Source organism: Natator depressus, chromosome 3 (assembly GCF_965152275.1).
Source record: "Natator depressus isolate rNatDep1 chromosome 3, rNatDep2.hap1, whole genome shotgun sequence".
Taxonomy (NCBI): domain Eukaryota; kingdom Metazoa; phylum Chordata; order Testudines; family Cheloniidae; genus Natator; species Natator depressus.
In genome coordinates this window covers 144,240,417-144,257,424 of record NC_134236.1, presented here as the reverse complement: position 1 = coordinate 144,257,424, position 17,008 = coordinate 144,240,417, and the positions used below count along the sequence as shown (strand labels likewise).

General features: G+C 42.0%; 1 protein-coding gene across 2 annotated transcripts in view; it reads left to right on the top strand.

Annotated features, from left to right (window-relative positions):
* QPCT (glutaminyl-peptide cyclotransferase) overlaps positions 1 to 17,008 on the top strand; it is a 30,957-nt gene that overhangs the window by 11,110 nt on the left and 2,839 nt on the right. Inside the window, exons 1-6 of one of the 2 annotated variants that reach the window (XM_074948974.1) lie at positions 1,974 to 2,239; positions 5,775 to 5,921; positions 10,192 to 10,473; positions 14,313 to 14,489; positions 15,050 to 15,149; positions 15,869 to 15,985. In XM_074948974.1, coding sequence (XP_074805075.1) covers positions 2,069 to 2,239; positions 5,775 to 5,921; positions 10,192 to 10,473; positions 14,313 to 14,489; positions 15,050 to 15,149; positions 15,869 to 15,985 — 994 coding nt within the window. In that variant the 5' untranslated portion in view covers positions 1,974 to 2,068. Of the gene's footprint in view, positions 1 to 1,973; positions 2,240 to 5,774; positions 5,922 to 10,191; positions 10,474 to 14,312; positions 14,490 to 15,049; positions 15,150 to 15,868; positions 15,986 to 17,008 lie in introns of those variants that run through there. The other variant, XM_074948973.1, reaches the window with a different exon arrangement.

Sequence of the window (17,008 nt, the reverse complement as noted above, 5' to 3'; positions counted from 1 at the left end):
AGAGGATTTTGGATGCTATGTCATCCTTAGTATTGTCTAGGTTGAAGTCACCAACAAATAATGACCCTGGGGAATTCCAGCTCCACAGTGGTAAATATATCCATGTTGTATCAACCAGGCAAGGTACTAACAAGCTTCAACAGGACTTTATTTTCAAAATGGAAACCTCTTTACCAAGCAGCTGCTGCACCCTCTGTAGCTTTCTCCCAGCCTCTCAACTCCTCCTCCCTCTTTCCTGTCCTTTCAGACTCCCAACAGCCAGTGCTCCCAATTCTAATAATTACAAGCAACATCGAAACACCACAATTCATTAGTTACTCCAGGAAGTCTGCAGGGCTTTTGTCCAGAAGTCGGTAGATCAACAAGGTCCTAGTTTCCTGTTGTCCTTAGCCTCAGAGACCAGGTGGGATAAATTTAAAGGTTTTGATTTCTGGGCTGGAATGTCTCCATATTTGATGCTGGAGGGCAGCAGGACAGCTTCCTATTTTTATCCTCTTCTGGTGTTTTCTGGGATCTTTCTTAGTTTGTACTGAATAGCCTTTGAGTACTGAATGAGCGAAATGTGATGGGAGAGGCTTCAAACCAAGCCTCAGTGATGCAAGCAAAGTCAGGGGTTTAATTCAAAATTGGATCCAGGATGGTGATAGTTTAAGTGTCAGTTGATCCTGCATTCATAATATTGGGAAAAATCCTAGAAAAATGTATAGCAGATACCAGTGCAATCCCCAAACTTAAACATTTTGAAAATAGAATTTGACTCATTAATCATAAAATCAGTGTCTCTGGCCACTTTTGACCTAACAATTGATGTAGAACAGCATATATGATAATAAGTAACTTATTTGCACATATATAGATATTTACATTTTCAAGACATTGTACAAACTGTGATACAGCATGGCCAGAGGGCAGCAGGAGAGTGTTTTTTTGGAGCCTTCTTCCCTGTAGAGGGAAGAAAGTTTGCTATAAATTAATTAAAGCACCTGAAGCCAATTAAAGCACCTGAAGCCAGTAACCTGATAAAAAAAACCCTGCTTCAATCAGACAAGAGGAGGAGTTGAAGCAGAGTGCAGTTTGGAGGGAAGTAGAGGAGAGTTTGGAGAAGTGCTGTGGTGGGCTAAGACCACCAAGACCCAAGGTAAAGGGACACCTGGTTTGTGCAGAGGGAGGGCAGGAAGCCCCACAAGCTGAAGGGCAGAGAGGGAAGTAGCCCAGGGGACGGAATTGCTAGTTCAAGTGGTTTACTGCTATCCCTATGGCCCCTAAGCTAGGACCCAGAGTAGAGGGTGGGCCCGGGTCTCTCCCTCTCCACTCCCCTCCTCTAGGACATGAGTGGGGCAGTTAATACCCCAGTTTGGGGTAAGAAATAGTGCCCTGAAACCCCCTGCCCCCCAACAAGAGAAAGCGTGAGACCCATCATAGTAGTGCCAGCAATTTGCCACAAAACAATCACTGAACGTTGATCATCATTAACTAATTACACAATAAGGCCAAGACTTTCAGTAATGGAGGCCTGAAGCTAGGCTGGTAAGTCCTTATTAATGTACCTGAAGTATGTGGCCTGATTTTCAAAAGTGCTGATGCCAACAGGAGCTGTTTGGTGCTTGGCACCTTTGAATGACACCCTGTCTGTAAAAACAAACAGCTTTTTAATCTCCACTCAGAAAGAACTTCACAAATCAGTCCACAACTCTCCTCACTTTTCCCAGTGAGAAACACAAGCCCTGAGAGCCTCATTGTAACCCTGGAGGAAAACATCAGGGAGGGAACACGTGGGAGAGAATGGAGAGACCATCCTGTTGTGATCACTGCCTGAGGGTTTGGGGATTAGTCACACTCCTGATGCTGCTGACGTGGTGCTAGGGACAGGGCTCATTTCAGAAGGGAAATGAACTGGGAAAAGCTGGGTAAAAGGGTAGATAGTCAGGCGTCTGCTCCTGCAGCAGACCATTGGGAAGCTCCCTCCTCCAGGACTGCCCCCTTTCCCCCTCCTACCTCCAGATCCTTAGTCAGGCAGAGGGAGAAGGGGAGGGGTGGACTGCAGAAGAAGCTGCTCCTCTACTGACTCATGCACAGGAAGAAGAGCAGTAGCAGCTGCAGAAGAGGGATGGCAGGGGGAAGCAGGAGTAATAAGGCAGCAGCATCTTTCTGCCTGGCTGGGGCAATTTACCTGGCAACAGTCACCTTCTCTCAGCTGACAGATGGGGGGGAAGCCAGAGCAAACTGGACACAGGAGAAGGTGGGTCACAGTTGTATTTCTCAAACTGGTTCTTGTCTTCTCACCCCCACTTAAATGCAGTGTGGCTTTGGCGTATGTGTGTGTGGGGAGGGGAGATCAGCAGCTGAGCTGTTTAAACCAGGCCTGCCTCTCAGTCAGGAGGCTTCTGGAAGAGGAGTTCAGACAGACACTTTCATTTGATCCCTACTCCTTCCCTGTAAGAGAAGACATCGGCATGAATTGCATCTTTGTTGTGCAGCCTGTGGCTGTGATCAGGGTTCCGTCTTCAGTGTAAAAGCTGCTGTTGTGATAATACAGTGTGGGTGGATGGGCTAAGTTCTCTGCGCCACCCACACCATAGAGATCAGAGTGAATCTTAGCTTATTGTTGTTTAGAGAGCACTGTCAGTGTACATAATACAGACTCAGACAGGTAAAGAGATAACATGCCCTTCATCATAATTTAATGGCTGCAGATAATTCTTTTTCTCAATGTGTTATTGTGATATGAGATTCACACTAACCTAGCATTGGCAACTCAACAAGAGAAACGTTTTGCAGAGAATTGTTGAACTTGGTGGGGAAAAAAAAAGAATCTAAGACTGTTAAGACTGCAGAAAAATGAGAGATTATAATATGTTCTTCTGAGGAAAAGAAGGGCTCTGTTAAAATAGTAAATTCTGTCTAGCATGGAACATATAAGTAGGGGCTATAGCAGATAATGACAACAGAACTGCTGCATCATTATTTGGAAAGAAGATATTAGCATGTTTTGTTTCATCCAGCGTTTTCATCCATTTGTGTTTCTTAAAAACAAAACAAAAAAATGTAAACCAATTACAACAAGAAGATTAGAATCATAGACTTTAAGGTCAGAAGGGACCATTATGATAGTCTTGTCTGACCTCCTGCACCACGCAGGCCACAGAATCTCACCCACCCACTCCTGCAACAAACCCATAACCCATGTCTGAGCTACTGAAATCCTCAAATCGTGGTTTAAAGACTTCGAGGTGCAGAGAATCATCCAGCAAGTGACCCGTGCTCCATGCTGCAGAGGAAGACAAAAACCCCCCCAGGGCCTCTGCCAATCTGCCCTGGAGGATAATTCCTTCCAGACCCCAAATATGGCGATCAGCTAAACCCTGAGCATGTGGGCAAGACTCACCTTTCCTGGGTGGCTGGCTGAATTCTCTGTAGTAACTCGGATCCCACCCCATCCATCATAGGCCATTGGGCATATTTACCGCTAATAGTCAAAGATCAATTAATTGCCACAATTAGGCTATCCCATCATACCATCCCCTCCATAAACTTATCAAGCTTAGTCTTGAAGCCAGATAGGTCTTTTGTCCCCACTGCTTCCCTAGGAAGGCTGTTCCAGAACTTCACTCCTCCGATGGTTAGAAAGCTTAGTCTAATTTCAAGTCTAAACTGGCCATTAGGAAGTTTAATATCCTTTTGTTCTTATATCCACATTGGTACTGAGCTTAAATAATTCCTCTCACTCCCTGGTATTTATCCCTTTGATATATTTATAGAGAACAATCATATCTCCCCTCAGCCTTCTTTTAGTTAGATCTCAGGATTAATACTTACTGAGAGAGAATAATACAGCAGTAAAAATACAGGCAGACACTCAAAATATAACAGTTATTTGGCCTGATTATGAAACACAAACATGGTTTCTTCATGCAGAAGTTATTTGAGCCACATGAAATATAATAGATTGTGGAGCTTCAAGTTTAATTTAATCAAGTGTTCCAAGACTTTCAAATGGAAAAGATGTTCAAGACCCATTTTGAGTTGATTGTAAAGAATCTGAGCCCAAAGTTCATCTAGAATTGACTGACTTACAGTAATCTGATATAACATCCAAAGATGTATAGGGCTACAGTCAGAATTTACCAGGCCCAGGACAAGATGGCAAGTGAGGTTCCCTTCTGTTCTATTTTTCATTAACTTCCCCTTTGTCATCTTCTCACATCCTCATTTTACCACTTGTTTAGTTAGATTTGTTTTAATTATTTTACTTAAAAAGAAAAAAGTCTGTGCCCAGTAGAATTCTGTTTGGCTCATTGTTATGTATTCATATTTATCTTTCCAGATGTAACCCATAGATATTTGCTCAGTGGTCTACAGTGCTGCCCCTAATTGAGGCTGAGTCCATGGTTACACTGGTCATTACAGAAAATGCAGAGCAGCATCAGTGCCTCTCTCCAGCTCTCTTTCTCACCCCACATACTCCCCCTCTTTACCCCACCCACCCACTCTACTCACTCTGTCCTATCTACCAAGCCAATCCAGTTGCCATTGATTTCAGCAGAAACATCAGGCCTTCACCCCCACCCCTCATCACTGTAACCCTTCTACCAGGTGGAGTTGGCAGCAACAATGGCTGGGTTCACTGTCTAGGGCAGTGGTTTTCAAACTGAAGTATGTGTACTCCTAGGGGTACGCAAGCTCTCATCAAGGGGTAATGGCGGACAATGCATTTTATTACACGCTGTAATGGCGGACAATGCCTAGTCTTACTAAATAAAATGCAGTCTAATCATAGGTATATTATGATCCTATCTCAGATGGGGGTATGTGGTAGACTACATTATTTGGAAAGGGGTACATAGTCTAAAAAGTTTGAAAACCACTGCTCTAGGAGTTTCTCTTAGCAACAGAAAATAGAACCAGCTCAACCCCCATCCAGTCATCTGGAAAAATGAAACACTGCGGCTGGGCACTTCTAAGAGGTAATACTTCCCCTCTCGCAAGCTCTGAATCGGTGGATAACAAAAGAAAACTTTTATTAAAAGGGGATCCAATGTTTGTTTGGGAAAACACCACAACCATAATTCAAAAGCATGTGACCACAGGCAAACACCCACCCCACAGTGTTTTGGGCAGTGTCCTTTGCCTCAGTTTCACACCTTATGGTGTGAAACTCCAACAAGCTGCTGCACTCCTGCTGCGCGCTCTCTCCCTCCTCTCTCGGTCACCAGTGGCTGCCGTCCCCTGCTACGGCGCTGTCTGTGCTGCCGCTGCTGCTGTCTTCCATTGGTATTACGTCACATTCTGAGGTTCCATTCCAGCTCTCGGGGATTCCTGCAGGTAGTGGGGAACCTCACTGCTGGTGTAGTTGCTATGTTGCCTTTAACTGTTCCCACATAAGTGCTAAGGCTCAGCCCCTAGACTTGCTCAGCAGTGAGGACAGCTCAAGGGAATCACCAACTGGAAACAAGGACTCTTAATGGAGCTTAATCAGGTCTATCATTAAATGCTGGAGAGGGGTAGATCAAATAGTGTCTAGGATGTTTCTCAAATGTGGCAAAATGATCTGCACCCTATACTGCCATTTTTAGAGTCACCTTTGAGAGAAGACCTGCACTCCTAAGGGGTTGTTGTCCTTATTACTGGAGGATGCCACAGGAAATAGGATTAGCACTCAATATGTTGTTAATATAGTACAATATGTTGTTTGCATTCTATAGCATCACGTTTGTCATATTGAAGAAAACACAAACTACCTAACAGATAATAGATGCCTCTTCTTCCTTCTGCAGTACTCCCACCAACCAAGTATTTTAACTTTTGCTGGTATCCGGCAAGTTGCAGCACACACAGATGTTTCTCAAATGTGGCAAAATGATCTGCAACCTATACTGATAGAGAGATACCCCGGATCACCAGGAAATTATGCTGTGCGTCAGGTGAGACTACATCCTCTGGACACACTAAGGATATCATCTGTTGTTTGTATTCTGGTCGTGCCCTCAGTGTATGAGGCTCTGGCCACCCATGAGTGGAGACACATTTGCTGCATTCAGTAAGACCACTACCATCAGAAGACTGAGAAATGTCATCCATAAAGACACAATATCAAGGCTGACAGGCCCAAAACTTAATCTACTTTAAATTCTATTCCCTAATTTTACACAGCTGCAACAAGTATTACGTATAAAAGAAAATCAGATGTTAAATATATATGTAAGTGAGAGTACTCCATGTAACCTAAAATCAGCTTAGCTGGACGTCTTTGTGCTCACACAAACATGCCATTTTTGCACAGTTGCCTTTGGAACTTCACATGAGGGGCAAGCTAAATGTCCTCCCTGAAGAGGTCTTCCTGGTTTTGTGGAGGGAGGGCTTACGGAGTTGCCCCAAAGATTATCTAGTGGTGGGTAGGACCATGATGCAATTTGACATCTTGCCTGCTCCGGATTACTATAGTTTATCAAGAAGCTACAGTGTTTTTAAAAGGTACATAGGACCAGGACTCAGGGCTTCCTTTGCTGGTCTTTCCACCTATTCACTGTGCCACCCCAGGCAAGTTACTTTACTTTTCCAGTTTCAATGACCATATCTGTAATGTGGGGATATCAGCTCTTTATCTCAGAGGAGTAACATGAGGCTTAATTCATTAATGCTTTTAAAGCACTTTGGGAGCCCTGGAAGAAAGGTGCTGTAGAACTTTGAAATAGAACTGTGGGCAAAATGCAGCCCTGGTATAACTCTAGTAACTTCAGGGGAGTTGCATGTGCTAGAACCAGGCCTAGTCTTGGTCACTCTTCTATAACAGTCCTGGGGAACTTTAGGAAAGGAATGAAACTATAATAAAGTTATATAGCAATCACCCTAAAAACCTATGGAATTTAAAGGGACGCTGCCATCAGAAATCTAATCAGTTTCTAAAAAGTGAGTTACATGCTGCTGGTGAGAGCTCCTTTCTGCATCAGCTGGACCATGATCTGAAGATATCGTTGAAGATGACAGGAGGGTCAAAGAGAAGGACTTGGCCTTCACACACCCAGTGCCATGACTGGACAGATATTTTAATACATTAACTAGCGAGATTCAGTCTTAGCTAGGTGACATTTTGATTACAATGGCCTTACTGATAGTGAAACTACTTCTATATAAAAAGAAAAGGAGTACTTGTGGCACCTTAGAGACTAACCAATTTATTTGAGCATGAGCTTTCATGAGCTACAGCTCACTTTATCCGATGCATGCAGTGGAAAATACAGTGGGGAGATTTATATACACAGAGAACATGAAACAATGGGGGTTACCATACACACTGTAAAGAAAGTGATCAGGTAAGGTGAGCTATTACCAGCGGGAGGAGGGAGGGAAACTTTTTGTAGTGATGATCAAGATGGGCCATTTCCAGCAGTTGACAAGAACGTCTGAGGAACAGTGCGGGGGTGGTAAACATGGGGAAATAGTTTTACTTTGTGTAATGACACATCCACTCCCAGTCTCTATTCAAGCCTAAGTTAATTGTATCCAGCTTGCAAATTAATTCCAATTCAGCAGTCTCTCACTGGAGTCTGTTTTTGAAGGGTTTTTTTTGTTGAAGAATTGCCACCTTTAGGTCTGTAATTGAGTGACCAGAGAGATTGAAGTGTTCTCCGACTGGTTTTTGAATGTTATAATTCTTGATGTCTGATTTGTGTCCGTTTAGTCTTTTACATAGAGACTGTCCAGTTTGGCCAATGTACATGGCAGAGGGGCATTGCTGGCACATGATGGCGTATATCACATTGGTAGATGTGCAGGTGAAACTTCAAAAACAGACTCCAACAAGAGACTGCTGAATTGGAATTAATTTGCAAACTGGATAAAATTAACTTAGGCTTGAATAAAGACTGGGAGGGGATGTGTCATTACACAAAGTAAAACTATTTCCGCATGTTTCTCCCCCTCCCCACTGTTACTCAGACGTTCTTGTCAACTGCTGGAAATGGGCCACCTTGATTATCACTACAAAAGGTTCCCTCACCCCCACTCTCCTGCTGGTAATAGCTCACCTTACCTGATTACTCTCGTTACAGTGTGTATGGTAACACCCATTGTTTCACATTCTCTGTGTATATAAATCTCCCCACTATATTTCCCACTGAATGCAGCTGATGAAGTGAGCTGTAGCTCATGAAAGCTTATGCTCAAATGAATGTTAGTCTCTAAGATGCCACAAGTACTCCTTTTCTTTTTGCGGATACAGACTAATGTGGCTACTACTCTGAAACCTACTTTTATATAGTCCATCTTTTTAAAATCAACAAGTAGTAGTTAAACAGCACCAGGCCTAGCATGGAACCTTGACTCCCGCACCTCCTGTTAACGTTTTGCCATGTTGAAAACTGACCATTTACTCCCACTCTATTTTTTGTTGCTACATTTATGTAAACAGAGTAATCTAAGGGCTAATTTGTAGCTAGTTCTGCATAGGTGCACGCATAAGGGGAAAGAGCACAAGGGGTCTTTTCCCCAGCCCACCTTGTACCCCTTTCAAGGACCAGCACAACCCTTGTCCTTGCTCAACACAGTTGCAAGGATCAGGAGTTGTCTTCAGCTGGAGCTACTGGAGACTCTACCATGGGTGAAGAGGGTTCAAAGGTGGCATACTGACTAGCAGAGTTGAATCTGCACATGAGGGGTATACAAATGGCACCTGTAAATAGTCTCTGCTCTCGGGTGACTGAGTCAGCCAGAACGCCTCTTGGGATTCTCACCAGTGTGGAACCTCTCTGTGCCCCCAACCAGCCATGCAGGCTGTGGCTTAACAGCACCACCATAGCCCATTGTGTCCAATTAATGAACTTGCCAATCTGTAGTTGGTGGAGTGGAAAAATGAAGCTTGTTTCAACGTCAGTGAGTGTCCATAGTATCTAGTTCTGAGGTTCCTAGGTGATTTACTGGCTGTCAGCCAAACTAAAGGAAAAAATAGCAGAGCAGAGTCCGAGGCATGGTAACCACATGGCATGCTCAAGTGGGGGATCTTTGCTGCTATGGGTAACAACAATGTATGAAAACAAAGATCCTTATGACAACATAGAAACACTCTCCATTGTCAGCATGGAGAGGAGAGTTTTGTTAAAACATAATAGAGCTGCAGGGGTGTCAAACCCATTCTGTGGAAAGGTACAAATTCCACTTTAAATTCAGTCCAGGGGCCGAGATGTACAGCTAGAACTACATACTCCTATCAATCCACTGCAGAACACCCACTGATGCCAAAGGCAGGTTTGCAAACAGGACAAGGGTAAATTACTTGTTGCTGCATGAACTTTCAGAACGCTACCCAGAACAAAATGGAAACCATTCAAGGGGACACTTTTGCTCCCACTGAAATCAATGGCAAAAATCCCATTGATCTTAATAGGAGCTGGCTTCGGCTCTTCACTGTCTGCTAGTTCCCCATTTAGAGGCTTTTTTCCCCTTTTATCTAAATAGAGAGAAATATGTCCTTGAGAGAATACTTAAGAGACCAATAAAAATAAGTTGCTTAACACAGATGGTCTTCTCTAATAAAGATGATGCAGAACCCTCTGTATTGGGTCCATTTGGGGGGGATATTTTAGAGGCAATCTTTCAAGGCAGGACGTTGCCTAATAGGAGTGGTCTATTATACAGATTCCATTGTTTTCATTTTTGCCCTCACATTGAATTATATTTTAGTTGTTCTCCAGTGTTCCATTCTTTGCTCAGTTTATAGAGAAGAGACTATTTAGTTGTTTCCTGTTGAACTCTTAAGCCTCGTTCAAGTCACTTGCTATTTGTAAGGCACATTTCTTGTAGAAAGCAAACAGTGTTATTGGTACTGCAGTAGCGCCTAGAGGCTGCCATCAGTGATCATTATGCTAGGCACTTTACAAACATATACTAAAAGATAATCCCTGCCCCAAAGAGTTTACAATCTTAGCATATAACAAGACACAACAGGAGAGAGGCCAAGCAAATGAGGTGATAGTGGAGGAAGAGAATGTAGCAGTGAAACAATGATGGTGATTACCACAAGCAGAACTCAGTCCCATTAGCTGCTTAGCCATAGAAAATGCTTATTATAATTACAGTGGCCCTTACAGAAAAATTAAAGAGCTAATACTGTAAACTAGCTACTGATATAGTTTGTTTGCAAACATCTGTTAGATGCTTACCAATATTAATGTGATTTTTTTTTTTTCACAATTCCAGCATATCAAGCGCCGTATTCAAAGTTTGCAGGCTGGCTGGGTAGTCGAAGAAGATACATTTCAGGGATACACGCCCTATGGATACCGAACGTTCTCAAATATCATCAGCACCCTCAATCCCTCTGCCAAGCGCCATCTGGTACTTGCTTGCCACCATGACTCAAAATACTTCGGTCCACAGTGGGATGGCAGAGTGTTTGTGGGAGCCACTGACTCAGCTGTGCCCTGCGCTATGTTACTGGAGCTAGCACGTGCCCTGGACAGCCAGCTTCAGTCAATTAAGGTACTTGTTTCTTTTTCTCTTTTTTGCATGCTTCCGTGATGGCTGAGCCTTATGTGGCTTCTGTATTGTTGTTCTCAATGATCATGGACCTGATCCTCCTCCTACTGATGTTAATGGCACAACTCCCATTGATTTTAAAGGGGAGCAGAACTGGGACCCAGGTCTATTACTGCACAAGAGTTTAACTTCACATCATAAAAAAAATGAGGAAGCATTGATAGATGCACAATGGTATCAGAGAGGTTTGAGCAGTTCCATAGCATGCTATGGAAATAATACATTTTTACTTAGTTGAAGAGTGTAGACTTTTAAAAAGAATTCTAACCACAGGTATACAGAACCATGCTTTTAAAAAAGTAACCTAATAGTGTCAGCTTTCAGGATGTAGGATACACAAATAATCTCGGTTTCTAAGTCTGATACCATTAAATGAATGATTAAACAACACAAAGAAACACAGTAACACTTCATAATTACATGTGAAGGGTGAATAATTCAATATAGCAAAGCTATCATCATAAATGCATGGATTTTAAGGCCCAAAGAGATCATTATGAACATCTAGTCCGACCTCTTGTGTAATACAGGCCATAGAATGCCATGTAGTAATTCCTGCACCAAGCCCAGTCACTCAAGAAGACATTGAGAAGGGTATGGTGTATTTCTCTCTGTAACTGCTAGGCCTTTGCTTTGTGTATACTGCACTTTTAAATCTCTAGGAAGTCTACTGTTTTCTGAGATAGGTAGCCATTTGGAGGGTGAGTAAGAGTTACAGCAGCCTGTTACAGAGGAAATACATACACCATGTTCTAATGGCAACTTCACTTCTGGTTTTTTTTCTTGTTTTTTTTTAATCTAAGTCAATTATTCAGAATTAAGTATGGGGTGGTCTTGGATTATGGGAAGACATAATACAGGGAGTATAATATATATTAAGTTGTCTGGTCCATGTTAAGAGCGGATGTATGTTGGTACTAGGGCCATCTGCAGTGCACAAGAAGTTTCAGTGGCCCTAAAAAATCCAGGAGCTATACTACATATTTTTGAGTGCCTTATCTACTATTTCACACATGCAGATATAAAACACTCCTGTAATAGATATGCTTGGGTTTCATATGTAAAGTTGATCAGCTGATCCAATCTCAAAGAACAGATGATAGTTTGATTTTGTTATGTTCTGATGTGAAGTATTTAAGTAATCTAAACATTGTTTTTATGGCTGCAATTGTTCCAAAAGGTTGATACTGTACCTTTTAGTGTTAGTAGCGTACTTGGGGATTTGAACATTATGAAGTGTTCCAATATTTTTTATCACAAAACTAAGTATGTTATATTATATAAAAATAAGTATGTTATTTCCCCATGGCATATATTAATGAACTATCATTTAAAAAATCTTGATTCTTGCATGAACTAGCACAGTTGTTTATATAAACAAATCCTGGCACCAATTTAGAGGTCTGAATCTTTAGCAAGTACTAAGTCATTATTTAATTTCAATTTTCCATCTCATGAAGAGGGAGTATTTTAAAGGTGGGTGAAATAATTACTTTGTACAAATGATGGCCTGTGAAATCTGTTAGCAAAGTATTTTGGGATTCATCTGATGAATACATTATCTATGACCTTTTGACTCTACTTGTGGTAGCATAATAGCCTATTATGTTCTCGGCCAAATCTATTAATATACAGTGACTTTGAGTTGTGATTTCTATCTCAATGTTCTTCCAATTTATTTATATTTACATAAAGCTTAAAATACTCTAGTTCATAGATATCTTTTACATTATTAAAGCTTAAAATACTCTCATTCATAGATATCTTTTTACATTATTCAGACACAGAATATTTTAAGCATGGTATACATATGGCGGTGATTGAGCTCTGGGTCGACTAAGAGGTCTGTCTTGCAGTGGAAAGAACAAAGAGGAGTAACTGAAATCTCTACAAAATAGCAGGTGTTTCACAGCAGAGCGGATATCAATATTGCCCTGTCTACATAAGGGAAATTTTCTAAGTTTCCCGCTATTGTTTACCCTGGTTCAGCTCCAGTGGTAGCAAGGTTGGGAGCCTTAGTGCATAAAGGGCTCCGCCACCTTGTTAACTCTGTTTGGAGTAGGATTAGTGGATACAATGGTAAAACCACCAATGGCAACTCCCTAGACTAGGGGTCCCAAAGTTACTAATATGGGTGGAACAGACCTGATATTAGCGATGGTGGAAAATTTTAGGATGTGGCCCCAGGTAGACAGCACCTGTGCTGGGAACATGTGGTGGAAGAGGAGAAGACATTCCACATGGATAGCTCCTTTGCAGCCCTAAATACAAATGTCATCCTCTCTGCAGATGGCAGTACCTTCATTTTTGTTGGTGGCTGAAGAAGAAGGGCCTTTGAGACACTTTTCGGAGTACCTGAGATGTCCGGGTAGTCCTCAAGCCTTCACCTGGTCTAGACAGTAAATACTGGGCTGATTCCATGGACGTCCATGGTTCTCAGTGTTGACTGAGTTAGCCTGGAGACTCGCCTTGCCTCAAGTAGCAAGTTTCACTTCATCGGTTTTGAAACTCAATATCCTACATAACTAAAATTATTTCCTGTGCAAACATCACAAAATAACCATGACAATCAGCTAGTTCAAGTTTCAGCAGAGCCCACACACAGCCCTCTTCAGTGAAATATTGAGAATTTGGTTAGACACAGGTCAATATATCTTCTTGGGTATGTTGGTGCCACAGTGTTCCCTTTCCATAATGTGGCAACCAGGGTCCAGACACTCCAAAGGGAGAACAGGGGGTCAAAATCCCAAAGAGTAAGCAACTGAATCAGTTGGTTGTGTACCGTGTTATTGTGTATAAAAATATGCCAAGTAAGGTCTTTTATGAAAGCTTGTAACATTCTGAACTTGATGGTCTTTATGTATACAGACCGTGACTCTGAGTCACTGTATTTGTGTACGTGTAGAGCTGTGCTCATGATTTGTGCTGCAACATTTAGCTCCACCTCACAGCAGAGTGGTGAAGCAATCAGGCAGGAGGGGGACTGTATTCCCACCCAACCCTACGAGATTAGCTCCAAGCACCTAGCATTATACAATCCCAGAAAAGACAAACACTGAGCCATTAAGATTACTGGGACAGCATTAAGACATCCTGTTTGAAATTTCCCCACCCTAAATAATTAAGACACCATGCCAGGATAGCGACATAGCTTTAAGGCATCCAAAGTTACAAGACAGGCAGTGACAGAACCCTTTACTGGTCTGGGTGAGCCCCAAAATGACACACATCCTGTGCTTTGATTTTAGGGTCAGATTAAGGCTGCACGTCACCCTGCAGAAAAAGAAATGTCACTATTTTAATGACTAATAGTGCCTTGTTCCTCACTGTTTTCATGAGAACCACTACACACAAACATGACAAAAACTACAGCTCATTTATGAGTCTGCTTGCTGAGGCAGAACTCATATCAAGGATTACCACAAATGCTAATCTCAGATGACATTAAATGTTTCAACCACCTTGTTCTGTAGACCTCTCTCAAGTTACTGAATTCATCCTCATACAAGTCAGAGATGTGAAACTTCTAACCACCGACAAGAGTCCTCATAAAGGAATTGTATCAACACAGGCTGCTTTTAAGGCACGACAGCCTTTATCGTGATACCACAGTATAGGTATGGGAGGTTAAAGATGTGGGAAAGTTTGAGTAAGAGTGGTAGTCCTTTTATGTGAGTTGTTAAAAAGGAACTACTCATAAGAAAGAGCTGCAGGATCAGACCCTATATCAATGTGTATTTCCACAGAAATTGAATGACATTGCTTTTGACATTCCTCAACAGACCAGCTCAGCCTCCAGGCCAGATCTTTCACTTCAGTTGATTTTCTTTGATGGCGAAGAAGCCTTTGTGCGGTGGTCTCCTACCGATTCCCTCTATGGATCACGACATTTAGCTCAGAAAATGGCATCTACTCCCCATCCACCTGGTGCAACAAACACAAACCAAATACAGAGCATTGTAAGTGAAAACTCCTTTTAATTTCCAAATGAATTCCTAGTTAAATATCCTACAACTAATATAAAGAACAACAGTGAAATCAGCCAAATTCCACCAAGGGAGAACTCCACCAGATAATAGGAGTGAGCATATGGGGGTTTTTTGTGTTTGTTTTTTTTGAGAGGCCTTACTTGCTTTCTGCTTCTCCTTCCTTTGCCACTTCAGTGGAAAAAGCAGGGACAACTGGAGGCAACTTCTTGTTTTTTCTGCAGGAAAAAGTGTGAGCTGCAACTGCTCACACCAAGTCTGAATCTGGCCCATTGCATTTTGCAAATCACGCTGCTTTTTTCCCCCCCTAGTTAAAGGTGCTGTTTATTAAACCTCACTCCTGCGTCTCATTAGCTCTCTTCTCACATAGTGAGTTGATTATGGGTTCTTTGCTCAGAATTATTGAATTAGTGAAGAGAGAAGTAGCGAAGTCCTACTCTGTCACTTGTACTCATTTTCAGTATGGCACATTATTTCTTTAAAAAACTTTTTTAATGAAGCTAAAAGTTTTCATTTTTGTTTTACTCCTATAGGATCTGTTTGTGCTACTGGATTTAATTGGTGCTTCAAACCCAACCTTTCCCAACTATTTTTCAAACACTGCCCGATGGTTTAACAGACTTCAAGCAATCGGTAAGGAGGATTATCCATCAAAGTAAGGGCTCAATCCTGAAAGCCCTCTTCAGCAGGGTCATTCCTCTCCTGGAATTCAACAGGAGTTCTTCATGCAAAAGAGCTGTAGGTTCAGACTCTAAAATTGTGGTCACCACTTCCAACCAAAGCAAGTTATTAAAATTTTTAAGGTGCTTGTTTTTGGTAAAATTGTCCTTGCTAAACTCTGTTTGTTTTACTAACACTTATGGCGGTTTTCCAAGATTTCACAATTTATTACCTGGTTCACGTAATTCCAGTTTTATGAACTGGGAATTAATTTTTTCTCATTCATGAAACTAAAGAAATAAAAATAAAAATCTAATGTTTAGCAGGATCTTGAAAACTGCTATGAAAACTCTAGTATATTTGTGACTGCTAATGAAATGGCTCAAAGGGTAGCCTAGGAGCATGGGAGCCAGGACACATGGGTTCTAAGACTGTCACTGTGGGACCTTGGGCAGGTCACTTACACCCTTTGTGCTTGTTATCCCCATTTTACATATGGGGAAACAGCCATCTCGGGATCCTCCACTGACTGCTGCCAGGGGAACACAAATAATTGTTTCCAATTTTTTTTTCCTCTTTGATGTGAAAAATATCCTATACTACATGAGAAAAGTTGTTCAGTTGACTATATTATTTGAAGGATATTTTACTGTCAAGTATAATTTAAACTTTGTTTCAATTGTGAATTGTAGAACGAAAGTTACATGGCTTGGGTTTGCTGAAGAATCACCCTTCTGAAAGGCAGTATTTCCGGGGTAATGCCGCTCAAGGGTTGATTGAGGATGACCATATTCCATTTTTAAGAAGAGGTACTGGAATCCATTTTAAATATTTCCTAACTAGCATATGAGTTTACTGCAATTTTAGGGGCAGATGCTTATTTTAAGCAAGTGAGCGTTGTGTACAGGCCAGCATTTGCTAACTTAGCTCCTTAAATGTGAGGCTCCTAAATACATTTTCAGAGGGGCTAAGCACCACTGACCCCAAAGAAATTTCATAGCAAAAGAACACAAATCTTCCTTTTCTAAAAGCACAGCTTCTCACTATCTGAGCTCAAAGGAATCTCAGTACACACACTAGTCAGTTTGTTACAGCACAATTGAGACTAGTGAAATAATCTATTCTTCTTCACCTTGGCATTCACAAGTATAAAAGGGGAACTTGGCTTAGAGATTTGATTGAGCTGATATTGAGAGCCTTAGACAATCCCAGGAACTTTTTCAATGGATTCTCCAGTATTTGTCCTCCCTACTTTAATTATGAGGCTTGTCCTGATCCCCAGCCTGCTTCTGTTGCTAATCTCCCATTCTTGTGTGTTCACTCTAACCAGCTGCAGGGCTTTGGCAAATGCAAAACTGGTGTTCAGTCCAGCCCAAGCTTCCCTGAAGGTCAGATCATGCACAACTGAGTAGGGTGGTGAGCACAGTATGGTGCAGCTCATAGTTGAGGAAAGCAGGGCAGGTGCCACTGAGACATAGCCTGTTAAACACCTTTTCATGTGTGAGCCATGGCAAGGATACCAAAAAGAGGCCTTAGTGAAAAGGTGGAGAAGAGCCACTACAGTCACCAGACACTACAGGTGACAAACTCCTCTAACATCATGGTTAGGAAGCAGAGAGAGGTGCATCTTAACTGTTTGCTTTTGGGAAGCTGTGCGAACAAGGGGCTGGTAGGGAACAGGATGGAAAAAAAAATTGTTAGGTGGAGAAGGAATTTAATTGTCCCTCCCTCAAAACAGTTCCGTACCACAACCATCCCCACTCCTCTAATGGCTTGGTGCCTGAGGCTTTCAGCTAACCAGCATTACAGAGCCATCATGCTGGGAATGCTGG